The following is a 17,244-nucleotide window of genomic DNA, read 5'->3' on the forward strand; positions in this document are numbered from 1 at the left end:
GACACAGTGGTACTTTAGGTGTAAGATTTGACAGTTGGAAAGAAAATCATACTCTGAGTCTGTATTTTGTTCTTTATGAAAATATCTAGAAATTAACTATGTGGTTTTGCTTTTTTCTATATTTCACAGAATTTCGTACTGGAAAAACCCAGCTCTCTCATACCCTCTGTGGTAAGGATACATAACAACCACAATAACGATAATAATCATAGCAATCACTTACTAATGTACTTTGTGCCTGGTACTTTATATAATCTCAGGTAATCTGGAATTTGCAAGGAAACTAACCTGCCTATGGTTACACAAATACCAAAGCCAGTCTTTGAATGTTTGGCGCTTGAGGTAATGTTGTATGTGCTGCACTCTGTGTTCTGAACACCTGAATGGAAACCAGGAGGAAGTGAAAGCGTATATGAGTGTAATGTTTGTGGTGGGTAGAGGCCCTCACTGTCTCCATTTTTCCCAATCCATCTATTCTATATTCTATCAACAAGAATGTCCCAAAATCAGTTGAGGCCTAGAATCTCTAACTTTCCATGAAGTAAAGTTGGCCTTAGGAAAGACTTAAAAATAAATTTTTCTAAAACAGAATAAACAAAAATACCTCCTTTTGTACAAAGATGTTACTCCGCATTTCTTTGACCTAAGCAGAAGTAGCATGGCCAAGCAGTTAAGAAGTAGATTCTGGAGGCGCCTGGGGGGCTCAGTGGGTTAAGCCTTTGCCTTCTGCTCAGGTCCTGGAATGGAGCCCCTCATTGGGCTCTCTGTTCAGCAGGGAGCCTGCTTCCCCCTCTCTCTCTGCCTCCTGCTCTGCCTACTTGTGATTTCTCTCTCTGTCAAATAAATAAATAAAATCTTTAAAAAAAAAAAAAGAAAGAAAGAAAGAAAAGAAGTAGATTCTGGAATCAAAGCACCTGGCCCAAGTCTTGGCTCTACCATTAATAACTGTGTGACCTTGGGCAAGTTCTTCACCTTTTGAATTTTCCCCATCAGTAAAATAGGCATAATGATAGTGCCAAAGTTAGGGTTGTCTTGAAAAATAAATGAAATAATCCATGATCCTAATATAAATAAATTCCTTTGTGTCAATTACTAATACCTATAAAGAAAATGCATTTTAAATTTTAACATGCATTAATTGAAAGGTGACTCAAATGGGCTATATAGCATAAATTATGTTTGTGATTATTTCTTATAGCAAAAAAGTAATATTTAAATTCTATTCTTTAGGAGAACTAAAGATTGTGAGAGATATGGACATTCTTTGTTGAATTATCATGCTTATAGAATACTTATAGTTTTACCACTGGTTAGTAATATAAAAATATAACATGCTGTTTAGAAATTAAAGGATCATGATTTTTTGCCAGATTGACAAAAGGGTTGCAACCAACATAAACCCTGTTAATTTATATATTTGCTTGTGCAAAGTTTATTCAATTCTATTAATATTATTTCATTTTTTTAATTGCTTCCTAGTGACAGCTCAACTTCCAGGAGCAGGTGGCTATTCAGGAGGAAAGATTATCTTCATTGATACAGAAAATACTTTGTAACCTTTTTATTTAAATAAGTTGCTTGCATAGTAGTGTGATGTAGTAATGTTATTATAAAAGAAAGTTTGAAGTATATCATTTATATAATCATCCCCTAAACCAGCAATAATGAGAAGAGCCACAGGGAAATCAGTAGTTGGTAGAGTTTTCAAGTCACTTTTTATTTTTAAAAAGTCTCACTTCTCTAGATGTATTTGGTGTAAAATTCACAAAATGAATACATGAGAGGGACTTATATTTTATTTGTTTTTAGTCCTCTTACTTCTCCAAAGATGGTACTTAATAGGTGGAGGAAGATTGTTGACTCAAAGTCATGGTTCAAAATAAAGGGAAAAGAAAGAAGAGAACAAAAGTACAGGGTGGGAAAAGGCAGAATGTGGTTGGGTCACAGGAAAAATTGTAGCTTAATTGAAATGTAAGATGTTTCAGAATTAAGGCTGGAAAGATGATTTGGGTCTTAGATATAAAGGGCTTTAAAACCAGATGATGGGTATAAATTGATATTTTTGCAATATTCTAGGCAAGTAATAGAGCTTGACCTAGGCTGGAAGCCTGTATAAAAAGAACAAGACAAGGGGTGCCTGGCTGGGTCAGTCAGGGGAGTATGTGATTCTCGACTTCAAGGTTGTAGGTTTGAGCCTCATGTTGGGTATAGAGATCAAATAAGAATCTTAAAAAGGAAAAAGGGACAAGAAATGTTAGGAAAAATTGATAGGACTTGATGACTGTATTTGGTAGACAAATCAAAGAGAAGCTTGAGAAATTATCAGGTGTATTATCTAGATATTGGGAGAGAAATGATGCTAAAGACAGAATTGGAAGGGTCATGATTCAGACAAAAGGTGTGTTTCATTTCGGTGTGTTAAGTATGAGAAACAGGAGGACATCCACATGGCAGTTGGAAATGTTAGATTCTGTCTGAGAAGGGGTAGAGCCAGAGATATACAGATGGAATAAACGAAAGGGCGGGAGAACTTAGACAAGAGGAGACCTGAGACTATCACTTCCCTGGGTTCCTAAGTTTAGGAAGAGGGACTCAAAAAGAGGATGCCATAGAGACAGAGGAAGTAGAAGGAAATCCGTCGTAGAAGCTAAGCAAAAGGAAAGTTTAAAGAGGAAAAGAGTAGTCAGCAAGAGAGAGAGAGAAGGCACAAATTGAGAAAGGTCACTGAGATTTGAAATTAGGAATCCAAGAGAGCATTTGCAGTTCCAGAAGATGATGGAAGCTTGTTGCAAATGAACAGTAAAGAATGGAGCCAGTGTGCTATTAACCAATAAACAGAAGAAGAAACAGTAGTTTGAGGTATCAGGTTCAGAGGAAATTGTTTTTAACAATAGAAAATACTTGCACACAAGTTTGTAAGGCCATTCACAATGAAGCCCCAACCTAGCTCTCCCAGCTCACTACTGACTATTACCACTAGTAGAGAGGCAAAGGGATCCAATCTGTTCTCTAAAATTGTCTCTAAAACTTGAAAACTTTGTACATCAGCAATTAGTTAGTCTTAACTATAAAGGTATTCATTAATTTTCTTCCCCATATCTTTGTTTTCTCTGCATACCTATTCAAGTCATTCTTTCAGAAAAGTAATCTGGATGGTAAGCTTTGAGCCCTAGCATGTCTGAAAATGCCTTTATTTTGCTCTCACTCTTAAATGTGAATCTGGCCAGTCATAGAGGAATTGCATGGTATATTTCTATCCTCCTTGGATATTTGATCCGTCTGTCTCTACCTCAGTCTTCCTGAATCACACAAATCCTTTAAGGCTCTCCTTTGAAGGCCTACCTTTTCTAATCTTCTCTAATTACCCAACGTAAATAACCTTGTCCTTCTTAATCTGTTATAGAATTTACTATCTAGGGACGCCTGGGTAGCTCAATTGTTAAGCGTCTGCCTTTGGCTCAGGTCATGATCCCAGAGTCCCGGGATCCAGCCCTACATCAGGATCCTTGCTCAGTGGGGAGTTTGCTCCTCCCTGTCTCCTTGCTTGTGTTCCCTCTCTCACTGTGTCTGTCTGTCAAATAAATAAATAAAATCTTTTTAAAAAGATAAAATCTTTTAAAAAGATTTTATTTATTTATTTGACAGATCACAAGTAGGTAGAGAGGCAGGCAGAGAGAGAGAGGGGAAGTAGGCTCCCCGCTGAGCAGAGAGCCTGATGCGGGGCTTGATCCCAGGACCCTGGGGTCATGACCTGAGCTGAAGGCAGAGGCTTTACCAACTGAGCCACTCAGGCATCCCTGGGCAATCTGGATTTTATCAAGAATGATAGAGAGGAACAGTTAGGAGCCAAGTCTTCTGCAAGAAGGAGTAGGGAGGACAGCTTAGGGGAATAAGGACATTCAAGAGCCCCAATGGAATGTTCTCATTCCTTTAGTTTCTTTCTTTTCTTTTCTTTTTCCTTAAGGATTTTATTTATTTATTTATTTAGAAAGAGAGCGAGAGAATGAGCAGGGGGAAGGGCAGAAGAAGAGGAAGAAAAAAATCTCAAGCAGACTCCACACTGAACACAGAGCCTATTGTGGGCTTGATCCCAGGATCATGACATCATCGCCTGAGCCAAAACCAAAAGCTGGCCACTGAACCCCCTGCACCACCCAGGTGCCCCTCCTTTAGTTGCTCTTAGGTATACACTACTCTCTCCTGATATTTTCCTTTTTAAATGTTTATATTTTGCCTTCTTATTTATGTTTTACATTTACCTGTAATACGGATGGGTTTTACAACTCCGTATATGGTACCGCAATGCACTCGTAATTGGTTAAAATAGTAATCAATTCCATATAGTAATCGGCTAACAAATATTTAAAAATTGATTTGAACTTCCCTTCAGCATAAGCCCAACTTTTACACTTTCAGTCACGTGGTAACCAGATTCTGTAAAAAGTGATGTGCTGAAAAGCATTTTTACTGTGTCTTCTAATTCTCTGCTGGCTTTGACCTGTCCACCAAAAATATCTCCTGGGTAAACTCAGGAGCAGTGGAAGATTTTAGTGGTTGTCGCTGAAGCTCTGAAGAAAAGAACACGTAGTGCATTAGGATATAGATGGCTGGGGAATTGGAAAGACAATCTAATTCTACATACACGGAGCTAGTTGTAAACATCACAAATAAAATCGCAAATTGTCCTCATTTTACAGTTGTAGTGTGATCAGTACTATACAAACACTGTAAACAAAGTGAAATGAGAACACCGACATGGATTTTATTTTAGCTCACATCAATTCAGAGAATACTGTAGACATATTTGGATCACCGAAGACCTAAAAAACTGTGGATTACTTCTTTATTGTTTAGATAGCTTTTTTTTTTTTAAGATTTTATTTATTTATTTGACAGACAGAGATCACAAGTAGGCAGAGAGGCAGGCAGAGAGAGAGGAGGAAGCAGGCTCCCTGCTGAGCAGAGAGCCCAATGCGGATGCAAGGCTCTATCCCAGGACCCTGGGTTCATGACCTGAGCTGAAGGCAGAGGCTTTAAACCACTGAGCCACCCAGGCGCCCCTATTGTTTAGATAGCTTTAAGTGATTATTAGCATCTTCCAAAAAACGTTTGCAGGTACACTGAATTTGCCTCCCTATGAATTTTACTAATTTCAGAAAGCTAACACAAGTCTTTTAGAAGAAGAGAGATTTTAAACCCTAAACAGACCAAAAACCATAGGTTGCTAATTTCCTTCTGGTCCTTGAAATTCTTTTTTTTTTTTTAAGATTTTTTTTTTTTTAAGTAATCTCTACACCCAAAGTAGGGCTCGAACTCACAACCTCGTGATCAAGAGTCGCTTGCTGAAACGACTGAGCCAAGCACCCCATGATCCTTGAAATTACTTACTGATTCTTTGGTTCATGTAGTCAAATTTATCATTTGTTGGCAACTCATGGTTAACAGTATGTTAAATTACTTCATACTGAACAAGCGAGGAATTTAAAGAGAGTGAATTAATTCACTTTGAAGTGACTTGAATTATAATTCAGTGATATTATCTTCCTAGAATAGATCTATTTTTATACTGAAATCAAAAGAGAGTCACAAATCTTAGTGTCTGGTTTTTTCCTTGTAACTGATTTGCTGCATAATCCTGAGTCATTTGCCTAATCTCTGTTTGTCAGTGTCCTCATTTGTAAAGTGTAATATAGGCCATAACAACTAGGTTCCAAAGCTATTGTAAAGATCAGAGTATTCTGTATTTAAATCCATCAGTGCTCATCATTTCTATCATTGTTATACACTGAGTTATTTATTAATTTGGGCACTTATGAAAAAGAAAAATCTGATGTAGATTTTAAGTGGTTATTAGCATCTTTCAGAATACCTTTCCAGGTATGATGTTTGCCTCTCTGTTAGTTTACTTACTTAAGATATTATTTTTGGTAGTTGTTCTAAACTTTTTTTGGAATTGATTTATTGGATCCTTAATCTTGGCATGCTCCAGCCGTCCAGATCGCCTTCGGGACATTGCTGACCGCTTCAATGTAGACCATGACGCAGTACTGGACAACGTCCTTTATGCCCGTGCATATACTAGTAAGAGCCCCATGTAACTGATGCTTGGGCTGTTTCAAGGTTGGAAGCACTGATTTGCTATTGAGTTGATCCTTACAACATTTTGATGCTGTTCTGTTCTCTTTGCATTTTGCTTTCCTCCAAATTTATTTAGTCAGTCCACAGATTTTATCATCTGGCAAGCCCTGAGGTATTAAAATGCCCTCAAATGACTTCTTGTTCTTGTCTTTGAAATGGAGAGTAACATTCTTTTTGGATAATGTAGCCTTTGGCATGCATGCTAAGGCAGAATGTGAAATCATATTTAATAAAGCCATGAATAATGAAGAAATCCTTTCAGGACTCTCTTTTGCTTGCCTCCAGGACCATAAATGATTTTAGCCTCTGCTTCTTCTAGCTGTTATAACATTTTCTCACTGCATTTCCCACCAGGTGAACATCAGATGGAGCTACTTGATTATGTAGCAGCAAAGTTCCATGAAGAAGCCGGCATCTTCAAGCTATTGGTACAAGCTTTTCTATACTGCTCCCTCGCAGAGCTATTTAGTGTATTATTTTTCTTCTATTGATTCCAATTCAAATTAATTTCTTTCCATTTCCATATTTATTTTTACATTAATCCTGTGCAGATCATTGATTCAATAATGGCACTTTTTCGAGTAGATTTCAGCGGTCGTGGGGAGTTGGCTGAACGGCAGCAAAAATTGGCCCAGATGTTGTCACGACTCCAAAAAATCTCAGAAGGTAGATTTTTTAAAATAAGTGGTGCTATCAGAATAGCATCTGTGACTGTTGAGTAGGCTTCACAGAGAAGCTCAGAATAATGTCAGGAGGCAATACACATTTTTTTTTTTTGGCAATACACATTTAAAAATAAATTTACCTTCATGAGAATGCAACTCCTTTTTTTAAAAAAATCAAAATACTGATTCTAATATAGTAAGTACCTAAATAGTAATAACAATAATAATTTTAAGGAAGTTAATCTATGTTACCAATGAAAAAAATAGGAATGTGATATTGTTTATAAAATCAATTCATAGCACAGTATTCCTAAATTCTGAAGTCTAAGCAGTGAACTTTTTATATTGCCATCATTAGTTTCTTAATTTTATTTCTTGATGCAGAATATAACGTGGCTGTGTTCGTGACCAATCAAATGACTGCTGATCCAGGAGCAACTATGACGTAAGTCCCAATATTCTGCTTTTGTATTTCCCAAAGGTTAATATCAAAAGGGTTAAAATGAAGAACAGAAAGTAATTCCAAAATGATCAGTTCCAATGTGGGCACAAATATATCACAAATTACCCTATTGCACGGTGAATATTACTTCATAATTGCAAATATCACTTGTTATCCAGAATCTATTTTTCTCTAGTTCTCTATAGAATAAAGCAATAGTTTTAACCATTTTCAGAGATCCTTTGGGCTCCTCTTTTGTCTAGGGCTAAAAGGATATTAGAGGACAATAAGAAAAAGATAAAAAATTCTATTCCATTTATATGAATGGCTTTTATTGTACTGATAAGCCATCAGCCTAAAAACAACAAAAAAAGGAGGCTCTCTGCAGGATGTACAAGGATACATTTATAAGAGGTCCAATGAGAGAAGACTCCTGTTAGAAGAAACAGAATTTCAGTTCGCACTTAGGCATGTTCAGAATCTGTTGAGGTGTTGGTGCACATCATATACTTTTTGATGGTTTTGCTTGACAGATGGCCGTGAACAGAAAGGCAAGGAGAGCTAAATAAAGATGATGAAAACAGAAAATTCAAAGAATGATTAGTTGCCACGATCAAACATTTTGAACATTATGTATCTGAATAAGCAATCAAAATAACCCTGAATTCGTGATGTCAATCTTTCCAGCAAGTTTTTATTTAAAAAATTGTTTAACCAGAGAAAAGTTACAAGACTAGTACAATGAATACACATATATCATTCAGCTAAGTTCTTCTGTTGTAAACATTTGCTGCATTTTTCCCTCTGATGTTTTGTGTGTCCCTGTGTGTGTGCATATGTGTAAACTCTCTCTGTACACACACACACATACTCAAATATACATGTGTGTATTTTTTGGTGAACCATTTAAGAGGTTTTCCACCTGAACTGTTGAGAATTATTTACAGACATTAGGACCCTTCTCCTCTTAATAATTCAGCATACTTCTTGTAAGAACAAGAAGATTCTCCTGCATAACCACAGGGTAACTATCACCATCAGGAAATTTAACAATGGCACACTCGTGTTTTCTAACATACATTTATATTCCAGCACCTCCAATTGTCTCAAAAATGTCCATTATAGTTGCCAGGGTTTTTTAATTTTGTTTTTGATTCAAGACTAATTTAGTATCACACACGGCCTGGAGTTAGTTGTCTTGTCTCTTGAATCTCCTTTCATCAGGACGGCTCTTCAGCATTTGTTAAGCTTTTAGGACACTGACAGGTGGGTGTGTGGTTTTTTTTTTTAAGATTTTATTTATTTATTTGACAGACAGAGATCACAAGTAGGCAGAGAGGCAGGTAGAGAGAGAGGTGGAAGCAGACGCCCCTCTGAGCAGAGAGCCTGAAGTGGGCTCGATCCCAGGACCCTGGGATCATGACCTGAGCCGAAGGCAGAGGCTTTAACCCACTGAACCACCCAGGCGCCCCAACACTGACAGTTTTGAAGAGCACAGGTCAACTGTTTTTCAGAACGTCCCTCAATTCGGAGGGTATTTTTCCTCATTATTTAAAATGTTAAGTACTTTTGGCAGGAGGATTACATAAGCAATATTATGGCCTTCTCCCTGCATCATATCAAGAAGCACACGATGGTGGTTTGTCCCATTATTAGTGATGTGAAGTTTGGTCATGGGATTACGATGGTGTTCACAAAATTTCTCCATTGTAAAAGACCTTTTTGCTTTTATAATGAATAAGTGATTTGTGTTAGAGTAATCTGAGATGTGTGTGAATATCATGTCCTGCAGTTAGCTCTTACCAGTTGGTTTTAGCATCCATGGAAGGTTCTTGCTTAAATCAGTTATTACTCTGATGAACGCAATATTTAAAACCAAGGCAATACATCGTTTAGTAGCAGTTAAACGGGTCAATGACATATGTATTTGAAGATATTCAATCCAATGTAAATTATGTAAATTGTACTGAAATGAATGTATCTCTCTTTAGGCATTCTCTGTTTTATTCATTCATTCTTTCTTTCTTTCTTAGATTTTATTTTTAAGTAATTGTTACACCCAAAGTGGGACTGAAACCCATAACCCTGAGATCAAAAGGTGCATACTCCACTTACAGAGCCAGCCAGGCACCCCTATTTTTTAATTTTTTAAAAAGACTTTATTTTTAAGTAACCTCTATACCCAGTGTGGGGCTCAAACCAACAACCCTGAGATCCAAAGTCACAGGCTTCCCTGACCAAACCAGCCAGGCACTCCCCTTCAGGCATTTTCTTTTCTTTTTTTTTTTTTTTTTTGAAGATTTTTATTTGTTTATTTGACACAGAGAGAGAGAGATCGCAAGTAGGCAGAGCAGCTGGCAGAGAGCCTGATACAGGACTCAATCCCAGGACCCTGAGATTGTGACCTGAGCCAAAGGCAGAGGCTTAACCCACTGAGCCACCCAGGTGCCCCCTTCAGGCATTTTCTAAACTCACCCTAAGAGTATTGTTGCATCTTCTGCAAATTGTATTTCTCACTTTTCAATACCCTTTTTATGAGTATTTAATCACAGGAGAGTCCAATGTGAAAAATATTAACTATAGGAATGGTATTAAGCAAGTTAAAAAGACTGAGGAGGGGGAGATCAACCATTTATTCGTGCAGTAAATACTTATTGAAAATCTATGTATCAAGATTCTGGGAATTCACTACTGCACAAAAGAGACTATGTGCCTTGACTCCATAAAGAAGAAAATAAGTGGTGTCCATTTAACTCAGAATTGTGAAGACTTGGTAGGTCATGCATTATCTGTAGTCCTTGCGTAGTTAAGGCAATCTTCTCCATTTTATAGGGTGTCTTTCATACACAGGACATGAAGTACTTCACAAAGAGAATAATTTTAAACTGGAGAGAAATGGAAGATTTTCAGGGCTCACTTTAAAAAGAGAAAATGACTCATTGGCTCAGAGGGAGGAAGTGGGTTGCATTCAAATAAAACAGTACGAGTTAAAGAGCAGTGTTCTTTCTTCAGGTGTGGGGAGGGAACACTGCAGAGGCCAAAACTGTCTATCGGGTTAGAAGGCAAAGGAAATCTGTGGAAATTAGGTCAGATAGGAGTTCTTTTTCTTAAATTCGTAGACAGTTTCAAAAAGAGTAAAACCATTTTGAATTGACTCCACTAAAACAACTAAAGGGGACAGAGAGAGATGACAGAAAGAAACAATTGTAGGAGCTGGGGAGGGGAGATTTATAGTGAAGTGACCTGAGAGCCAGACAAGGTAGCAAAGGCTAATACTTTTGTTGGATGACTCTGCTTTGAAGCTTCATATCCTTCACCAAACCAAGTTGTGAGGAATCAAGGTTCACTATAATTAGTATATTCTAAAGTATATTAAATTATAACAATATAAATTAAATGTGTGTCTTTATATAAAGCAATAGATTGCCACAACTAAATGAAAAAAAAAAAAAGTACAGTTTTAAACTAAAGGAACTCAAATGCTATTAGAAAACCTCCCATAAAGAAAAGCTTTGTTTCTCGGTGTTAAAGAACTCCAAGCTGCAGCTTGCCTGGGACCTGTCAGAGAAATATCACCATAATTGGTATGAGTCCCCAAGTATGCTGACAATAATTGAGGCTTATGTCCCATGCATTATACTTGATGGCACATCGTATTAAAAAGGAACAAAATTACAGAGGCGGGGAGCTGCCGTATGATACAGCAGAGCATTAGCTCCTAGACGAAGCTTACAGATACAGATTTTAGAACTAGAATGATCCAGTTGATGAAGGCCTGGAGATAAAAAGTGAGAAGTATCAGCCTGCAAATCTCCATACCAGGGCAGAGAATATGAGCGGCAAATAAGACCATGACCTACTCACCTGCTCTGTGTACCTGTTTAGCTAAAACCAAAAGTCATCTTAGAACATTTGCATGTCTTGTAAATGTGCAGTTTGCTCTCTAAGTGTGTCACTCACTGATCCAACAGCATGCATGTAAATTAAGAAGCAATATGGTTAAAGAAAAAACATTAAGCCAAGTTCAGAAGCATGGTGACCTTGAGCAAGTTGTTTAAACTGAACCTCGGGTCGCGCAGTCAGAAGAGCATGTGACTCTTGATTTGAGGGTTCTGAGTTTGAGTCCCACTTAAATTAAAGAAAAACTTAAAAAACAAATAAGTAAAAATAAACTATATGAACTCCATTAAAAGATTAAGAGGGCTTATATTTATTGATTGCTGCCAGGTGCTTTTATGCACTGTCTTCTATAATTCTCTTATCACCCCAGCTCAGCCTCCCTGTGCCTCCCTCTTCCTTCTATGAAACCAGTCTCCAAATAGTGCTATGTTTCCCGCCCCAGAATTCCGTCTTCAAACTTTTGAAAAAATTTTAGATTTTTCTGCCGATTTTATGAGAAAAGTATCAGGGTGGGGAGATAACTTAACAAAACTTCTTAAACATACCTCTTATTATTATTTTACTTTTTTTTTTTTTTAAAGTAGGCTTCATGCCCAGTGTGGAGCCCAACGCAGGGCTTGAACTCACAAGGCTTGAACTCCAGGACTTGACCTCATGATCCTGAGATCAAGACCTCTGAGCTAAAATCAGGAGTCAGACACTTAACTGACTGAGCCACTCCGGTGTCCCTAAACATAGCCCTTTTCAAAAACCATCTCTTCTTGGGGGTGCCTGGCTGACTCAGTTGTCGGAGCACGTGACTCTTGGTCTCAGGGCTATGAGTTCAAGCCCTACATTGGCTGTAGAGATTACTTAAAAATAAAATCTTAAAGTCTCTTCTCCTTCCCCCCCCAATTTTCTTTTTTTGCTGTACTCTTCTTTCCCTATCTTCCCCTAATCTCAAAGAATCCTCCTCATTCCTGGGCATGTTCATTCAGCCTTTCTCTCCTCAATAGATCCCGTCTCAAAAATTCCATCCAAACCTTCCCCTGCGGCAGGTCCAAAGGACCAGGAGTTCTGCTGTCCCTCAGGGACAGTACCAGCTTGCCCTTGTGCTGGCCCCTGAAGGTCCCTGCTCCAACCAGTATTTGACGTAGATACTATTATTATTCCTAATTTGAAAAAGAGGAAACAGAGTCTCAGAGTATCTACTTCTTCAATCATCCAATTTAAAACCGGAGTCAGGGGACTCCTGGGTGGCTCAGTAAGTTGGAGGTCTGCCTTCGGCTCAGCTCAGCTCATGATCCCAGGGTTATGGGTCCCAAGTCGGGCTCCTTGCTCACTGGGGATCCTGCTTCTCCCTCTGCCTGCAGCTCCCCCTGCTTGCGTGCTCTCTCTTGTCCTAGCAAATAAATAAATAAAATCTTTTTAAAAAGAAGATTTAAGAATGGGAGTCAGGATTTGACCCCAGGTATCTTTGAATCCAAAGTTTTGCTCTTTTAGCCTCACTGTGCTACCCTCCGTATCCTCCTCCTAGGAAAATATCACCTGCCCTACCATCACCATCATCTTGTACTACATGACCCCAACACCCCAGTTTGAAGCTGGGAGATCAGGCTGCTCTGGGTCTTACCCTCAGCAATCTAATACACTATGTCCATTTCAGCCGGATGGGGATAAATGGCAGCCTCTCTTGGCCCCTCTTTATTCCTAATATCCACACCTCTCTTTTCCTCCTGCTTGTCATACTCTGCCATCTCCTGAGAAAAGGAAGAAAGAAGAGAAGAAAATATGAAAGAAGGGGAAATAAGAATAGGTTGAAGGAGGAATGTGGGTGGTTTTCTGAAGCTGTTTTTACTAGGTCAAAAATAGAAGTAAATTAAAGCCCTCTGAAAAGATGCGGAATGCTACATCTTCTCGTACTTTACCTCGAGCCCTGGTTGTAACTGTTAAAATACTCAGGAAGTTCAAAGAAACTTTAAGAAGTTTTCTTATTCCACATGTCCCTGAAAGAGTGGCTGTTTTAACTGGATCGTTTAATTAAATATCTCTTATGTGCCAAGATTAGTATTAAGAGTAGAGCTAATGTACATAAATGACCTAGCACGGTTCCTGGCATGCAGTAGGTATCACTGAGTTATATTAAATATATCTTGAATGCTCATGACAGCCCTTAGTGGTAAGATATTTTTGATCCCATGTTACAGGGAAAGAAACTGAGGTTCATGAACATAAGTAACTGGCCCAATGAAAACACTGAGTCAGGATTGGGAAAGTAGATAATTATATTCACCGGGCTAATGCCTTCCCTAAACTATTTTATTTTATTCTTACATATACCCTACCAGTTAGGTACTTTTATTACCCCCATTTGAAATAAAGAAACAGACACTTACAATGCTTAAGTAATTTTCCTGAGGTCGCATGATTGGCTGGTAATCCGAAACCAGAACCCGGGTCTAACTCCAATGCTCGAACACAGTACATCAGAGCCATAGATGCCTGGAGAGAGGTTGGCAAGCTGTCATTTGAGAAACTTTGCAGGGATGTATCCATTACCCCGGTGAATTGACCCTTAGCCTTATATGTAGAGATCTGATTTGGTCACCTACTGAGAACCAAGAATCTCTTAAGGGTAGATTCATATTAATCAAGCTCGGGAGACTCCATGATAGTTCAGAGGGCCAGTCTACTGACAATGAAAAATGTAACTGTATTTGAATTTCTTGTGACCAGTGCATTCTCTCCCTGTAGGCAGACCTTTATAGGAATTTAAGTTTTAATCTGAAGTTATTCACTAAATGTGGAAGCAAAAGAAAATAATTGGATGAGTTAAGAAGTGTGTCTGTCACATAGTACAGACTCAGTAAATCTTAGGTGTTATTATTTTTTTAATACTTTTTTTTAAAGATTTTATTTATTTATTTGAGAGAGAGACAGTGAGAGAGAGCATGAACGAGGAGAAGGTCAGAGAGCGAAGCAGACTCCCCAAGGAGCTGGGAGCCTGATGTGGGACTCGATCCCGGGACTCCAGGATCACGCCCTGAGCCGGAGGCTGTCGTCCAACCAACTGAGCCACCCAGGCGTCCCTATTTTTTTAATACATTTTTTAAAAGATTTTATTTATTTATTTGACAGACAGAGATCACAAGTAGGCAGAGAGGCAGGCAGAGAGAGAGGAGGAAGCAGGCTCCCTGCTGAGCAGAGAGCCCAATGCAGGGCTCTATCCCTAGGCTCCATCTTAGGACCCTGGGATCATGACCGGAGCTGAAGGCAGAGGCTTTAACCCACTGAGCCACTCAGGCGCCCCAGGTGTTATTATTATTACTAATACTCATCTGCCTCAGAGGAGAGAGAAACCATGAATCCCCTAAACGAACATGAAAAGTCCATGTACATACAAATGTGCATTTTTCTGGGAGAGAGTCTATATCTTTTATTAAATTGTCCAAGTGTTAGTGACCTATAAGAAACGTGAAGAACCATCAGTTCTACACGAAATTCTCCACAGAATCCTGACACCTTGATGGAGCAAGTAAAATTCGAGTTGGCGTGATATTCTCCCAGAGCTAAGGTTGTTACAATATGTGGCAATCAATTTTGGTTAAGTACAACCTCTGTTTGAGTCACTTTTTAAAAAAAGATTCTATTTATTTATTTGACAGAGAAGGAGATCACAAGTAGGCAGAGAGGCAGTCAGAGAGAGGGGAAGCAAGCACCCCGCTGAGCAGAGAGCCCTATGCGATGCGGGGCTTGATCCCAGGACCCTGAGACCATGACCTGAGCCGAAGGTAGAGGCTTAACCCACTGAGGCACCCAAGCGCCCCTGTTTGAGTCACTTTTGAGGACATTTTTCTTCCCGTGATATCTTTCCTACTTTTTTTTAGTACTTTTGCACATTCTATAATTTATTTCCCCATTTAGTTCATTCAAAATCTCCTCCCTTTGGAGATAACCTTTTTTTTTTTTTTTTAGATAACATTCCTAACATTCAGGCTCTTCACCTGGAGTCATCAGTAACAAGCAGTAGTACATATTCTTTTTTGTGCATAAGGTATCACCTTGATCACAGCAAACAGTAATTTGCTAAGAAAAAATCATGGCTATGCATCTAAAAGCTCCACATTCCTGCTCTTCTTCAGATGATCAGTAAATGGGGAGGGGGTAGGATTACTTGAATTAGAGAGAAATTCTGTCTCCTTCTACATTTGCCTTTTGGTCAGAACACCCTTCAAAAGCTCCTCAAGGGGCGCCTGGGTGGCTCAGTGGTTTAAGCCTCTGCCTTCAGCTCAGGTCATGATCTCAGGGTCCTGGGATCGAGCCCCGCATCGGGCTCTCTGCTTGGCAGGGAGCCTGCTTCCCTCTCTCTCTGCCTGCCTCTCTGCCTACTTGTGATCTCTCTCTGTCTATCAAATAAATAAATATCTTTAAAAAAAAAAAAACTCCTCGAATTATATACCGTCTTTGGAGATGTGTATCCAGATCTGTATACAAAAGAATGTAGACCAGGGACACCCAAATTGTCCTCCCTTCTAGTCATTCAGCAATATTTATACAGTGCCTTTTATGTTACACACACTTTTCTAGGAGTTACACAGCTGAATAGGATTTGGACTATAGTAGGGGAATGAGAACTATAAATTAAAAATCATAATGTGGAGGTGTCTGGCTGGTTCACTTGGTGGAGCATGTGACTTTTGATAGCAGTCGTGAGTTTAAGCCCCACACTGGGTGTGGAGCCTACTTAATTAAAGAAAAATTACAATGTAGTGTGCTTTCACAGAGGAATATACAGTGGTATGAGAGCACAGACGGGAAGGCTTCACTCTGTTTCAGAGGACCAGGCAGGGTTTCCAAGAAGGGCTGACACTGGATGGGTGAGTAGGAGCTAAATTAACAAATACAGTGGGAAAGGGGCTTTTGTTTACAGGGAATTGTGTGTGCAAAGGCATCAAGGTGTCAGAGGATTTATTGGAAGAAGGAAAAAGCAAAGTTTGAGAGGGAAGAAGGAAGGATGACTACAACTATAGAAAAGTATTTAAGCAGCAGATAGAAAGAAGGGGAAATTGAAGGAGCTTCTTCCTGAGAACACTCATTTCTTTTCTACAAAGAAGCAAGCTTTGTTGGGGTGCCTGGGTAGCTCAGTCTGTTAAGCATCTGCCTTTGGCTCAGGTCATGATTTCAGGGTCTTGGGACAGAGTCCCACATCGGGTCAGGCTCCCTTCTCCGTGGGGAGTCTGCTTCTCCCTCTGCCTGCCCTGCCCCTCTCTTGCAAAAATAAATAAAATCTTAAAAAAAGAAAATGGTGAAAAAAAAAAAGAAATAAATAAAAAGGTGGGGGGCACCTGGGTAGCTCAGTCATTGGGCGTCTGCCTTCAGCTCGGGTCGTGATCCCAGGGTCCTGGGATTGAGTCCCATGTCAGGCTCCCTGCTCAGCAGGAGGCCTGCTTCTCCCTCTTCCACTCCCCCTGTTTGTGTTCCCTCTCTTGCTGTCTCTCTCTGTCAAATAAATAAATAAAATCTTAAAAAAATTTTAAAAAGCAAGTTTTGTCATCCAAGATAAAGGGACAAGAATGGAAAAGGGGGCTTAAGGAGACTCACCAAGCTCATACAGGAGAATTACAAAGAGTACTGAGAGACCATCTGTGAGAAGCAGTAACATAACTGTTGAAACTTCTCTTCACCATGTAGCGTCTTGTCTCCTCTTGATAGAAATTTCTAATAGGTCTACCTTCTGTGGCAGCACCAATCTTTCTACAGTCCAATATTCTCCTTGATATTTTTGTAACTTCCATATCTTATCTTCAAAAATATTTTTGAGCACGCACTATGTAGCTGGTTGCTCCAATGTTAAATACAGTGTTGTCTGCCCTTAAGGAGCCTAGTGACAGGTAATAGAAGAGAGATTGAAGGGAAATATAAAAGGTGCATAATAATAGCACTAAAGGCACAGTATGAAAAGTGCATTAAGGAAATGTAAGTATAGTATTTGCAAGTTCAGAGTCCTAGCCCTGTTTGATATCATCAGGGCCCATCTGTATAGAACCATAGGATTCTTTTAAGACCTTGAATAGGATCATCTGGAAAATTTAGAGCCATTCCATTAAGAGTGACGTTAAT

General features: G+C 39.1%; 1 protein-coding gene across 2 annotated transcripts in view; it reads left to right on the top strand.

The window, feature by feature from the left end:
* Window positions 1-17,244, top strand: part of DMC1 (DNA meiotic recombinase 1) — a 46,452-nt gene that overhangs the window by 17,897 nt on the left and 11,311 nt on the right. Inside the window, exons 7-12 of one of the 2 annotated variants that reach the window (XM_044226522.1) lie at window positions 130-171; window positions 1,480-1,552; window positions 5,990-6,081; window positions 6,493-6,566; window positions 6,690-6,804; window positions 7,188-7,248. In XM_044226522.1, coding sequence (XP_044082457.1) covers window positions 130-171; window positions 1,480-1,552; window positions 5,990-6,081; window positions 6,493-6,566; window positions 6,690-6,804; window positions 7,188-7,248 — 457 coding nt within the window. The remainder of the gene's footprint in view (window positions 1-129; window positions 172-1,479; window positions 1,553-5,989; window positions 6,082-6,492; window positions 6,567-6,689; window positions 6,805-7,187; window positions 7,249-17,244) is intronic. The other variant, XM_044226523.1, reaches the window with a different exon arrangement.

Source organism: Neovison vison, chromosome 12, assembly GCF_020171115.1.
Source record: "Neovison vison isolate M4711 chromosome 12, ASM_NN_V1, whole genome shotgun sequence".
Lineage (NCBI taxonomy): Eukaryota > Metazoa > Chordata > Mammalia > Carnivora > Mustelidae > Neogale > Neogale vison.